Genomic DNA, 14,926 nt, shown 5'->3' with positions numbered 1-14,926 from the left:
ACAGTACATGTTAAAAACATATAAACAAAATGCAGTATAATTCAAAGCTGAAATACAACTGAAAGAACAGATAACTTATAAAAAACTTTAGAAAAACTAATCAGTTGTAAGATTTTCAAAGATACAACTATTAAGCTTCTATTAACAGAATTAATCTGTAACTAACTTTTATTTTTCATTATTCAGTTTTTGTATATTTGGTAATACATTTCCCTAGGAATCCATTATAAGCATGAAAATAACCAAAGGATAAAATGCCAGTTGACTAGTCTGATACTTTGCTATTAATGTGCTGGTATCCCTCATGTGTCAGCACTGCTCATCGACATTCAGTGCTGGTGTTCACTCCCAAGGGACCCACCTCCATGTAGGAATTCCATAAACTGTTTTGATCAGCATTACAATGCATGGCATTTTGCATGATGCAATTGCTCATTTTTGTTTCATGGTCCAAACATCACATGACATTACTATGAAATATCATTCATGGAAGATCATTTTGTAACTATATTTTGAACCCTTTCCCTTGCACTAAACTAGTCTTTCATAGTTTTATCTGCTCTGCTGAACACATCATAATGATTTAGTAACAGATTTTAACATTTAAAAAACATTTTTGCTGGTAGTATAAGTGAACTAACATTTGGTTGGTTGAGTACAGATATAATTAATGTCTCATATGACTTCTATCTTAAGAGACAGCAAGGGAGTAATTTTGTCCTTTTACATACTCTAAATACCATCTCTTAATATTCCTACCTAGTGTACATAAGCTCTAGTACTATCTTACACCACTTAAATAATATCACAGTTCAGTTTCCTCTAGCAGCAATATTTGCTTGATGAAACTATCAAACTGTGATTAAGTGAGAAGCATGGCTTTCTGAAAGACTGAAAACCATCTATTCATTTAATCAAAAACTGCCTTGGAATTTCCTTCACATTTCCCTGTATGCATGTAAAATCTTCTGAAAAGCAGGTCAGACTCTTCACTGGATCTCTCAGGGTGCATCTGTATTAGCATTTTAGTTTGGGTCAACAGTCCACTTTGAAGCTAATTGCTTGATCATCCATTGCTTTGGTTTGCACTGCAGAGTTATCAAGCTACTTGGTATCAAGTCTTTGTAGAGGATCCTAGAGCTTTTTTTGCAGAGTGCCAAGGTGTCCACAAGAAAGAGGATGGTTCGACAGTGAGCTGTCTGTGCCCAGACAACTCATCCATCCTGTGGCCACCTCCTTTCCCAGATCTTCTTTCCTTCACTGCTTCCTCAATCTACCTCAGAAGCCACCCAAATATTTGTTTCAGAGCTACCCCTCCGCCCCAGCACTCATCCTTTCAGAAGTCCTATATGTGAGCAGGTGTCCCTGCATAGAAGGGGAAGGATGGTGGTTAGAACTGAGCTTCTCCACCAGAGACGTTCCCAATGCCTACAGACCTCACACAGCCTGTGTCCAAGGGGTCATTAGAGAACAGTGGAATAAATTGCACTTGGTGGTAGGGTTCAGTCCCCGCCTTACCCTGCTCAGGCTCTTCCCTGCTCTTTAGCTGGAAGAGAGGGATCAGAGAACTAGTAAGGTTTACACCCATCTCTATGAAATATTATCTTTTCCTTCATCAGATCTCTCCTGTATATCTATTCTGCCACATTATGCAGGGTACACTGCCAATGGATAAAAACTAGGCCTTCTGGCAGGTGCTTATCTGTTTGGTTTGTCTTCTTTTAATCTATTAATTAAAAACCCCACACATAACCAAAACCACCTTGTTGTGGTCAAAGCTGCATTGTGCTAACATATACTGTTTTTCTCATTCACTTTCCCACTTCCCTCCTCTTATTTATAACTTCCACTGTTACCTTTTGTCATAAATTATATCTGAGCTTTTTTGCGGCAGCAAATATCCGCCTACAAGGGCGCCTCTGTTCTATAAATTGCTATAAAATATATTTACTAGAAGAAGATGGTATTTTGTGGTAAGCAAAAGAAGCATATCTTTAAAATAATATTGAAAGATAAAAGGAAGTATTTAAAATTACTGCCTCATTAAATTCAATGTTTCAAATAGTGAGTGAAGTATAGTCTCTGGTGCTACCATTCAGCCATGAATCCCCTGTCATTTCTTTCTTACTTCATTTGCATGTTTTCAAATATAAAATGCTTTTTCTATCTTCTGCTTTGTGTGGAAAAAAACTGACTCTCTTAAAGAACTGACTAAAATAAAAATAGTCACCATGTCAATTACTTAAACTAAATATATTCACAAAATAGAGGAAATATTTCCATAAACAACCACTTGTTTAAAGCATCACTCAGATGCATGTCATATAAAAATGTGTACATGTCATTCCTTCAAAATCTCCATTTTGCTATACTGTGATTAACAAGCTGGAAACAGTCTTTAATAATGTTGGTATAGACTGTTAAAAAAAAAAGAAAAGAATAAGAACTGCAAATATATTTCAACAGAATGAATGACAACCTTCATTCCCTTTTTACAAGTACTTCCATGAGTGAATTTTTGCTTGGAGAAGTGGTTTGGTGGGGGCATTTTTTTTAATAGTACCACAAATGCTGTGCAAGCATGCATTCATGCAAACACTTGACATAGTTGTCTTGAGAATTAGTCTGGAAGAAAGAAGAAATATCGTGTGGTATCAGTGCCTAATTGTTCAGTATAGATGGTTAATTATAAACAGAGGTAGTCAAAGCAAAAAAGCACAGCAGGTAGCAATTCAAAGGCCTGGGCTACATTCAGATAAGTCCCTTGCAAACTCTGTATCAGGTCTGTAACTTGTAATGTGCCTTAGGGAAGACCCAACCCACTTTGACATCACTGACCAGGGGACGAAAAGAGGATTCAAAAATACAGCAAGCTGATGGTAGTTACCACTGATGCTTAAATCCCAAAGTACATACTAGCCATAAGCTTAACTATGGCTACCAGTTCAGCCTCTAAAAGCGTCTTTTTCTAAAATAATTTCTTTTTCTAAAAGAAAAAAAAAAAAAAGTCTTATCACAGATATTTACACCTTCTGAATTTTCATTTACTCATACTGATGTCATTTCCTAAGAAGCATATCTTAAAGCAGTATAAAATACCAAGGAAGTTCCACACTTGGCAAACAAAGCAGAAAAACACAGAGCTAAGTGGCAAGATGGTTTAGATAGCCTAAGTCATACACAATCACCTCATGATTAACAGCAGTGTCAGCCTCACACACTAGCTCTGATCTTTCCCTCTTGCTCTCAGTTACACACATTTCAGTGATATTTGATATTTCTAAGTGAGGGGAAAAAAACCTTATTATTTAAGATTCAGAAGAGAAGGAATGCTGCATTAATTACGATCAACCTACTGCCACTGAATCACTGGTGGAGCCGATGCTGATTTGATGAGATCTGAATGGAAATAACAAACTCTGGACTTGAGTTCTTAAGACCTCTATTTTGATAGCTGATAGCAGTGGCTGCAGCTGCTTTCCATATGTCTCTGTATAATAGTAGGGTATGTGTGTGGGGGGAATATAAATGTGTCAAATCAAACACCATTCAAGGATTAATTCTGGAGATTTTCCATGTTCTAGATGCAAGAAAGTCTGAATAAACTCAACACTGTATTTCATAGATACATCAAACAGAAATCAAGCTTGAAATCTCTAGGAAATATGAAAATCTAAACCTAGGAATATAGACCTGCTCAGAACTCAAAGAAAAGGGAAAATATTTTCAGTAAAAAATGCCTAGGTTCCACAACATATACTAAAAATTGCCTAAGGATAGCAACTATGCTAGGTGAAAACAGATGCTGTAACACTAGTATAAAAATCATCCACCCTATAGAACTCCTAGGTAGTACCCTTGATTCATGATAGAGATAATTTCTCAGCAGCATTTTCTATCTTTCAAGTTCAATATGACCATCTCACTACAAAGAAAAGGCACTCACAAATGGTATGATCTCTTCAGACTAGCTCTAAACAGCTATCAGGAATTTAAGGAAATCTGAAATTGCACCACGACTAGACTCCCCTTTTCAGGCTATTACTTAAGTTTATCAAATGGTAATTTAAGAGTAACATCTAAAAATATATTAACACACTAGAACATTATTACTCTCCTATGTAGGATCATTGGCTGAATAATGGGCATAAGTGATCACTCAAGATTTCTTGTGTGGATCAGATTTGGTACTATGTAAGTTTCTCAGGGTCTCGCTGAGTGGAAGTCTTAATCTATATACAGGAAATCTTAACTTTTAAAACATTTTTTAAAAATCCATCCCCTCCTCCAAAAGGTAATTAAAAATGCTGTATCTCCATGAACCTGGTAACTCCATCAATTAAATTGGTAGAAGCTGCCCTGAAAGAGTTCTGCAGCTACTCTCTTCCATGATCAAACTGGGCAGATACACATTACAAGTCTGACAGCTCCTCCTGCCAATGGACTTGCTGCACAGTTAAGAAAAATGGAGAGTTAGTTGAATACGCATTTCTCAAGCTGTGTGTTTGCCATTGCCGTATATAATTTAATGAATGAATGAATAAATAATACATATAATTAAACAAAAAAAACCCAACTGCCTGGCAGGAAGAATCAAGCAGAACTGTGTAACCTTAGATTGACAACATCTTTAAAACAGGCTTTGAGACTAAGTTTATGGCTTTAAAGCTACTGTATAGTCCCCCCCATCCCTATTCTATCTGCTGTCATTGTAGAAGCAACAGACTCCTAGCCCCACTGTAAGAGCGGACGTAAGTACACATGAAAGGCTGTGCAAAAGTTAGCTAATCTGAAAAACAGATTGCACTGAAATCATAGAATCATAGAATTATAGAATGCTTTGGATTGGAAGGGACCTTTACAGGTCATCCAGTGCAACCCCCCTGCAAGAGCAGGGACATCTTCAACTAGATCAGGTTGCTCAGAGCCCCATCCAACCTGACCTTGAATGTTTCCAGGGACGGGGCCTCCACTACCTCTATGGGCAACCTGCTCCAGTGCCTCACCACCCTCATTGTAAAAAATTTCTTTCTTAAATCCAGTCTAAAACTGCCCTCCCTTAGTTTAAAACCATTACTCCTTGTCCTGTCACAACAGGCCTTGCTAAAAAGTCTGTCCCCATCTTTCCTATAGGCCCCCTTTAAGTACTGAAAGGCTGCTATAAGGTCTCCCCACAGCCTTCTCTTCTCCAGGCTGAACAACCCCAACTCTCTCAGCCTGTCCTCGTAGGAGAGGTGCTCCAGCCCTCTGAGCATTTTCGTGGCCCTCCTCTGGACCCGCTCCAACAACTCCATGTCCTTCTTGTGCTGAGGACTCCAGAGCTGGATGCCGTACTCCAGGTGGGGACTCACCAGAGCAGAGCAGAGGGGCAGAATCACCTCCCTCGACCTGCTGGCCACGCTTCTTTTGATGCAGCCCAGGATACGGTTGGCCTTCTGGGCTGTGAGCACACATTGTAGGCTCATGTCCAGCTTTTCTTCCACCAGTACCCCCAAGTCCTTTTCCTCAGGGCTGCTCTCGATCACATCATCCCCCAGCCTGTATTGAAACCGAGGGTTGCCCCGACCCAGGTGTCGGACCCTGCACTTGGCCTTGTTGAACCTCATGAGGTTCACACAGGCCCACTTCTCCAGCTTGTCCAGGTCCCTCTGGATGACATCCCGTCCTTCTGGCCTGTCAACTGCACCACTCAGCTTAGTGTCATCTGCAAACTTGCTGAGGGTGCACTCAATCTCACTGTCAATGTCATTGATGAAAATATTGAACAGCACTGGTCCCCGTACAGACCCCTGAGGGACACCACTCGTCACTGATCTCCATCTGGACATTGAGCCATTGACCGCTACCGTCTGGATGCGACCATCCAACCAATTCCTTGTTCACTGAACAGTCCACCCATCAAATCCGTATCTCTCCTATTTAGAGAGAAGGATGTTGTGGGGGACCATGTCAAAGGCTTTACAGAAGTCCAGATAGATGACATCCTGAAGTGTTTCATCAAAGCACAGGAATATCTTAAAGGGAGATAAATCAGAAAGGGAAATAAAAAGAGACCTGAACAAGTGGAAAGACAATTCTGTTACTCACCCTCAGATCTTCCTTTGTGTTGAAGCTATCAAGAAGCTGTTGATAATGTCTATCAGTCATTTGTCGCAAGAGTGACAACAAACAGGAAACGAATTCCCCCTGTTCAGATAAGTCAAGAATAGAAATATAATAGATTATAACGTCTTGTGTATTTGAGCTTAAACTGTCATATTATAAGCACTTAATTAACAAATGCAAGGGAAATTAATCTACAATTAGGCAACATTATTTCCTAGACTCTGTATTTTGTGAAAATACATTAATTTAGCTATGAACTTCCTTCCCATTTGAAGAATTATTTTTCCCCAAATGCAGTTTACTTGCTTAGCAAAACCTATTTGAAGTAGTTTCAGAAGGACTAAACCAGTAAAAGTTTAACTTGTGATTTGTTTCCCTTGTATCTGTTTTTAAAGAGATTATTTAGACTTCTAAAATTACAACCTCTTAGTCGACTCAGTTTTGAAACAAATATAAACAACAATATTTTGCAGCAATTCTGGGAAGAATGCTATAGTTTTCCTTTAGGGAATAAATTAATGGAGTGAGCTGGGAATTTTTTCAAAACATTTTTGCATCACAAAAAAACATATTTGCCAAAAAGAAAACTAATTTATAGGATTGAACAAACTTTGAAAATGTTTTGATTAGAAGTTTCCTTGGACCTACAGAGGAATTTCTCATTAAAACATATATCTAGAAGTTGAGCTTAAACATAGGGCAAGACCACTCTGCCACAGTGCCAATTCCTGGATTCACACTCCACTTCACACTCCAGGAAAGGCATGCTCCAGGCAGCAGCTGAGGGACTTACTGGACTGCTGTGCAGATTCCTGCCTGCCTCTACTGATGCACATTCACCAGGCTGTTCTTCAAACAGCATGGGATTCAGGAGCAAAAGAGCAGAGAACAGCACTGGGTATCTCCCATGAGCAATCAAACAACCAAGACATTATGGGAAGGAATAGGTTCTCCCTCTCTCCCTTTCCTGTCTACTTGTTCACTGGGAAAAAACTACTTGAACTGGGAAAAAACACTGGTATCAATCTGGTCCGACTGCAGAATGGGTGAGGACAGGAAAGAGTAAAGGTCTGGATTGCATCCCAGTGCTTAAAAAGAACAATTCTGAAATCTTACAAGCTTGTTAAAAAGTGTGAAATACACTTCTGGCTTCTATCAGGGATGAGGAATGAGACTGGGAGAACAGACAGGTATGATAACAGTACTTTAAAATGGTGTCTTTCATTAGTTTGTCAAGTCAAAGTTTGGGAAGATTTTCCCTTGTCTTTTATTAAAAACAGAAAATAAGATAAAAAAGGAGTGTTTTCACAGGAATGGCTATTCTGGATTTTACACTGGAAGACCTAATTCACTTGTGATTATACCTTGTATACTTGGTGGTGTGTGAGGTGATGGCTTTCACTGGCAACATGGTGATAAAATAATAATTGTCTTGCACATAATAAGATTCTAGACTGAAATAATGATCCCAAGTTAATTACATCACTGCAAACCCATTGTTTTTTACAGTGAACAGAGCGTTCTCAAAAGAACATCCTAAGGCTACAAAGTCTCTTAATCTTCATGCTCTGGGCATAACCATCAAGGTTACAGCTGCTATCTTTATAAATATCTGAAAATTTATTTCCAACCCTATCAGGTTTTCTTCAGAAAACAAAAATACTTTGGTCTTTTATAATTATTTTTTAATATTTTCAATTTCATTATATCTAGGCTCAATATGATTTTATCATGTCATTTAGTATAATGTAGGTTCATCTAAATAGGCATAATTTTTGGAGACTTTTATTCCAGTTATAAAATCTGAGACCACTCAGATTTGGCTAATTAGCCAAAATAAGCAGAGTAAATAAATAAGGGTGTAAGCTTATCTGATTGCTAGCTTGAGTGTCAAAATTTGAATATGAACCTTTTGAATACCTCCCTTCTTGCTTAAGCATTTTAAGCAGTCCTGTCTAGTCACCTTCCTTCTATGTTCCCACTTTTACTTTGACTTATAGTAGTATATTAAAAATTACAATCTATTATAGAAAGCTGTACTATTATAGCTGACAGAGAGATTAGCTTTAAAAGGGTACCAGCTTTAGCTAATTGTTAACTGACTTCTAAATTTGAGCTTTTAATTCAAATGTAAGTAGCTATACAGGCAGCTGTTTTTTAAAATAACAATGAACATTCAGCTGCATTTGTGGAACTCAACACAAAAATGTATGTTGTAAGATTTCTGCCAGTGTTAGCCACAGACTAACTAGTCAGGGTACATGTGAATCATGCGCGATACCAAACTCCACACACATAATGACCTTGAAAAAACCCATTTAGGATCCAATTCTAGTGTCAGAAGTCAAGCCAAGCAGTATATCCAATTCACTTAGGTAGAATCCTGAAGTAATTTTTTGTGTCTTATTTAAGGAGCACAATTATTAAAATACATGGAGCTCACAATTAAATTGCAATTCATTTAGGTTCTGAAGGACTGAACTTCCAAGATCTGAAATCAATAAAGGTTCACTTTAATTGGATTGCTTTCTGCTAACTCTTTATATGCAAATGCATTTTTCTTAAGGAAATCTAAAGGTCTAAATCACTGACATCCTAAAGCAGAAGTTTCACTTTTACCATTGCATTAAATTCAATGTTTATTAGTGCAACATCTGCAACACCAACCCCCTGAAGACATGTCTTCTTTGTGCTCAGTTTAAAGCATCACATCCATCTTGCAGGTTACCATCTAACAAGATTCTTCACTGCAAATTGAAATGGTACCATGGTACCAAAACTAGTTAAGATGAAAGAAAAGGTGCAGTCATGGCAGCCATTGCTGCCTAATTTTATGCTGCTTCTTTGTGCAGAAAACCAGTGACACGTGGGCCATCACATTGAGATGAGTCTGGGACTACTTCCACAACGAAGACTGTATCCGATGCAAAAGTATGACAAAATTTTACCCAGTGTTCTGCCATGATACATCTCACAAACAATATTTTATGATACATGCAGCTTGAAATAATGATAACATACTGGAACAGACTCTACTGCTGTACTCACATTGAGTACTTTATCATACTTGCTTTACAAATAGTTCCAAGAATCTGGTTCCGTGTGTTGCCATAAGCCCATACTGCATGATGTTTCTACATAAATGTATACAATTGCCTTATGCTGTGCTGTGAGTCACTTCCACATTAAGTATTCTTTGAGATGCCTGTGGTGAAAATGACATGGCTTTTCTGATGCATAAAAAGAAAATTTTGCAACTTGAAAGCACTTTCAGAGTCTAATTTTTTGATGGTGTGAAAGAATTAGGCTGTCATGGTGTTTTATGAAAACTTAATCTGCAAGCAAGTGGATATCTCAGAAGAAACCAATAAGCTCAGAGCTTTGCTACATTAACAGTCTTACTTCAGCTGAGATTTTCTTGTAATGGTCTGATATGCCACACAGAGTATATTTGTAATTTTGTAATTTAAAGAAAAAAAAAAATCCCAAACTCTTAGATGTATAGACCTGCTGAATCACAGTTATTAAAGCATGGTGTTATCTCACTACAGAGCTTGATCAGCTCCATAAAACGCTCCATATAATGTTTGTTCTCTGTGGGATAAAGTAAAACAAACAAACAAAAAACCCAACAACGCATTTCTTCCACAGCTATCAAATGCTTTTTGAAATGTTTGATCTCAGACAAAATTCTGGTTTGAAAAGCAGCCATCTATTCATTAACAAAAACCATTACAGCGTAACGGTAAAAATTGGGGAATTAATTAATTAAGCGTATAACGAGATGGTAAATCACACAGCATAGTATGTTCTCTGCACAAAACGTCACCCCCTCACCTCATACTGGAGTCATATTCCTTGCTATATTAGAACTGATTTGCCCTTCAAAAGCAAACTGGGAACCTTGCTGAAAACAAAGCAAAATAACACTTCATTTTGTTTCGTCAATGCTCATCATAGGCTTTCCTGTAAATGCTTGCATGTCAATCTTCTAATTTGCATGAACTGTTACAGCAGGTTGACCAAAATATCATTTGTTAATCTTCTAAATCCATCGTCTTTCCTTTACTTCATGTGATAGAAATGAAGCTCAAATGCTCAGCCCAGAGAACAACAAAATGCCTTTCAATTAATAAATTTGGATTTGTTCAGGTTAGCATCACAGATTCTGCAGGAATCTTTAGAGCTGCTTCATAATTTAAAAATGTATGCATTCTAGGTAGTAAAACATTATTGATTGATATTCTTCCATTTTCAGGAATTCAAACTTAAAGAGAGTTTCAGAAAGCTATTAAATTTGTTGGCAAAAGAAACGTAATGAAATAATTATTGACCTGAAACAGTATCAAAAGAAATTTTATCTTTTGGGCTTTTTTCTGGGCCACAATTTATAAATAAATTTAATGAAAAAAAATTACCGTTTCCACTGAAAATGAATAAAGTGCAAGAAAAGTTTTCTTTGTTCTCCTCATTCTCTCTTTTATACACAAAATCTTGACATTGTGAATTACAATCTAAAGACAATATTGTCACAAGTCTAGTTGTCCAACCACTGACAATTGTGAGCTATTTCATTATAAAAAACTTACAGTCACGTCTTGAAACTGGAGGCGCATAGCAGAGCCTGATGGTTGTGGTCGGCTGGTGATCTCTAGTATGGTCCTTAAGAGAATATCTAGCAGGCTGTTTACAATCACATCAATTTCTTCCAGGACAGATTTTTCCTTAAATAATAAATAAAAAATTTAAGGTTTTAAAATAGAAAGATGACCACAGGCATATTTCCTTTGATGTCATTTTAGAAACAAATTACAGTTTTACTATGCATGTTACAATTGAGAAACAAGGACTATTCTCTAAGACATTGTTTAATTCTATTGATTTTTCCTAACAGTTTTCCATTAATTACATTGTACTGAAATATAGAGGACAGTTACGGGGATGACTTTGAATATGTAAGTGTTCATCAAATTAGCATAGCTCTATTTTTAATTAATGTTTAGAAGAAAGCAGTAAATAATATACAAGAACTTTTCCGGCAAGATTTTTATAGGTAATGCCCATATATTTTCTGGGGAAATTGCCAAGAGAGGCTTAAATTCCAAAAAGTAGAATTCTGTTTTCACGCTTTGAAACTATCACCAGAAACAAGCAGATGGTGCTCAACCTTCAAGACCTGCTTCAACAGTAACGACCAGCTACATTGCTTCCCATCAACTGAGTAGCACAAACAAATTAGTCATTTATGTAAGCCCACAACTGCTTGTACACAACATTAATACAAAGGAACCAAAGTGTTCACCGCCAAAAGAGACCATGAATACCTTAATTACATGCATTAAAACACTTGATGAAGTCAAGTTGTAGTAACTTTTCCTTTTTAATTCAGATGGAAATATGTTTTCCCTGCTTCAACAATGTTTTCTGTCTCCACTGCAGCAGACACCACCATCTTAATCTGAGCGATTTTATCCATGATTTAAGATGACATTTCTTTGCAGAAAGAAACACTTCATAACCAAATACACGCAACCAAACTAAAATTCAGCTGACAAACAGATCATTCAACTTTGCTGACATTGAGGTGTAGGAGTGATTTTTTTTTTTTTTTTTTTTTTTTTGCTTCCTACACACCCAAAGCATATGATATGTAACAACACTCAAAATTCCTGTTTGGATTCAGGATGAGTCTAGTGTCATGGCCACGTTCTCTGTCACTTTGTCTAGTATCAAACAACTGTTAACTTTGCTACTTATGAAGGCAGACAGTATACAGTGTATTTAGGAACTGTATCAACCATGAGGACTCATGTACAAACTATTATTAGAATGGCCAACAACCTTAATTTTCAAAGCTGCCTGGCTGCCAATTCACTTGTTCCCTCAACCTCTAAATTATCTTGATTACCATGGAAGGAATGAAGTTCTGAACTGATCCACAAAAATCATATCAAAGTCACCAAGTTGTTAATACTCTCAGTGACAAAGACTACTAAAAATAGTGGCTGCATATCTGAACATTGGAGAGAGTTTTATGTAGACATCCACTTGTTATTGTGTACATCTTTGGCTTGATGACTCCAAATGAAAGATCTCCTGAAATTAAGACCAGACATGTAAGCCTTTCTCCCAATCCAAAACCACAGCTATGCTTTATCGTCTATCACTTTATCTTGTGATGAGGTATTATACTAATCCAGGAGCAGCTGCAATGAAAATGTTGTTACAGTGCCAAAGTTGCAAGCCGCATCCATATCAAATCTGATGGAGCAACTTTAATTGTGGACAGTGGTATGAAATGAAGAAACACATAAACCAGTTCTCACTAATGCATTACAATGTAATGTACGCTGGTCTTGATATGTATGTACTGCACTAACTAGTGGCAATGTTTGTTTTTAATTGTATTATATCCCTTTGCCTGTCAGAACTTATCATTGTCTTCATATCTGCAGTACACCTATCTAAGCTAGCTCTCATATGCAGCTTTCACAGATGAATTTGCAAACACAAACATCAGAAATTGGCCACAAAGTTTATCAACTAACAACCAAGTGCAACCCCCCTTGCAATACTCATATCAATCTACTTACCTCTATCACCCCTGTATCCCCTATGACTAAACAGCCCACAATAGAAAATGCCTCTAAAAGAAAGTGGGCATTTCCTTCTCTCCAATACAACACTCAAAAAGAGTCAAAGCTTGGCAGAACACCATGCACTACAATTAAAATATTCTTGCATAGGAAGAAAAGGCTCCTGAGAAATCAAAATGACATGTTTATGCAGAATCGTTACACAGAGAACTCTTTAAAATGGACTTGGTCAAGGTCCAGTTTGTGTCATTAAATGTCATTGAGCTATATAAAGAAGTTCAACACCTTGTGGATGTGACATGGTGTTTACTTACTGAGCTGTTCTTCTTGATGAGGCAAAATATGTTGCTAAGGATACGTGCACACATTATAAGATCCTTCTGCTCTTGTAAATGCATGTGGAGATGATGTAAAACTACCGGAAGAAGAATATATCGCGAATCTGGAAAAAATGAAAAATTTTATGAGTAGGAGCCTCTCATGGAATCATTTAATTTTAATACAGACATAAAATGTGTCTTCAGTCTAAAACAGTATTTCTGATAAGCAGAAGCTTTTGCTTGCTTTAACCAACATTTTTGATAAACAGAAGCTTTTACTTCATAATCATAATATCCTAAAGCAAATATTTGAAGACTAAACAATATGCTGAAAGTCAGTATGTCATATCATGGATGGAAAAAAACACCACTGTGTGGAATATACTATATATAACGGAAAATTCTAAGTATTTATTGAACTGTCATGCAAAAAACCCTAGCATAATAATACTTGTATTCAAAATAATGTGAAATTATGCTCTAGTATTCCCTGCCATGTGACAGGATCCCTTTGCAAGCCAAGGTCACAACAGACTTCATCCTGAACTTACGTTATTCTACGAATGAGTTCTACTTTACAGACAAGCAGTACTTTCAGATTTCTTTCAGGATTTTCACTTTTCCAGATTCCTCACTCCTACTGAGTATGAGCAATTTAGACTACTGGTATCTACATAAAATGATTTGCCTTTCTTCTATTTCATTTTCTAAACACAGCTCTCTGGTGCTATTTTAAATCCTGAATTCTCTCAAAATTATGCAAGAACTTCATTAACGTGCTACTTTTTCTTGCTTCTTATTCTTATAATTAAAGACAATATTAAATGGGAAAAGGCCTAATACTTACACTTGTGGTAACACATTAAACACCTATTTACAACTTGATCAATGGAATGGGTGTTATATGTTTTCATTTTGTTGTTGTTTTTAGATCTTTTCCATAATTGAGAAATTATGTTCTCATAGAAATGTACTTGAATCATTTCCTCTATTAAAATTTTAATGATAATTATATGCTATGTTATCTAAATACATTCATCTACTCAGTTCCTTTGCTCATTAATGTAATTATTGCCTAAAAATTGAGTTTATCTAGGTGGAAAATTACTCCTTTAAAATAATTTTGCCAACCAGATACTGTTCATGGATCAGTCTTTCTATAAACACTTTTTTCCCCTCAAATATTTCCTCTATTTTTTCCAGGAGGGAGAAAAAGAAAGATTTATTCTGAGATTTTATTTGTTGAATGCTTCTTTCATTCACTGAAATACAGCACTAATCTTGTTTTCCTCTATTATTCTCTTGTTTTCATTGTCTAGTTATCTGTATAACACAAGACAAATCATAAGGACAAGTTGATTTGTACACACTAGTTAAGTATATCCTTGTTTTCAAAAAAAAGCTCGCCTGCTCTTTTTAAATGGGTGTTTAATGCTTATTAGTTATTCAGGTGTTCCGCTATATCTTCCTACTGAAGAAAAATATAAACAAAGACTGTATGGTGATAGGCAAAAGGCCATCAATCTAAAACCAGTGGTACTGGAACCCAAAACTGGGAAACAAATAGCCTCTCTCCAGTGACCGCTTACTTCTGCAAGTGCAAGTACTGCAACTACTTCTGCAAGTAGGTTTTCTTCAGGACTGGCCTGAGAGTTTGTATCAGCCTGTGGCACTGTGGCTGGGCACAAGCATCTCAACCAAACCAACAAGGCATTTTCTTTTTGTCTACCTAAAAAACCAGAAGCTCAGCAAAGTATTGCTCCAGGTAGTCTGAGATGTCGAGTGTGCACAGCTGCCACTGACCCATCCACTGCAAGACCTACAGGGTCAAAAGGAAAGCGAGCAGGAAGATGGCTGATGTGCAGACCTGCGGTTAGGCAAGTGCCAGCTTCTGATCCCCACCAC

At 37.0% G+C, this 14,926-nt stretch overlaps 1 protein-coding gene across 5 annotated transcripts in view; it reads right to left on the bottom strand.

Moving 5' to 3' along the window:
• DOCK4 (dedicator of cytokinesis 4) overlaps positions 1 to 14,926 on the bottom strand; it is a 258,226-nt gene that overhangs the window by 61,527 nt on the left and 181,773 nt on the right. For all 5 annotated transcript variants that reach the window (XM_072861831.1, XM_072861800.1, XM_072861812.1 and 2 more), the window contains 3 exons: positions 13,016 to 13,143; positions 10,695 to 10,829; positions 6,088 to 6,186 (listed from right to left, as the gene is read on the bottom strand). In XM_072861831.1, the coding sequence (XP_072717932.1) occupies positions 6,088 to 6,186; positions 10,695 to 10,829; positions 13,016 to 13,143 (362 nt within the window). The remainder of the gene's footprint in view (positions 1 to 6,087; positions 6,187 to 10,694; positions 10,830 to 13,015; positions 13,144 to 14,926) is intronic.

The sequence above is a fragment of the Ciconia boyciana genome, chromosome 1 (assembly GCF_034638445.1).
Source record: "Ciconia boyciana chromosome 1, ASM3463844v1, whole genome shotgun sequence".
In the NCBI taxonomy this organism is placed as follows: Eukaryota; Metazoa; Chordata; class Aves; order Ciconiiformes; family Ciconiidae; genus Ciconia; species Ciconia boyciana.
This window is presented reverse-complemented; position numbering and strand designations above follow the sequence as displayed.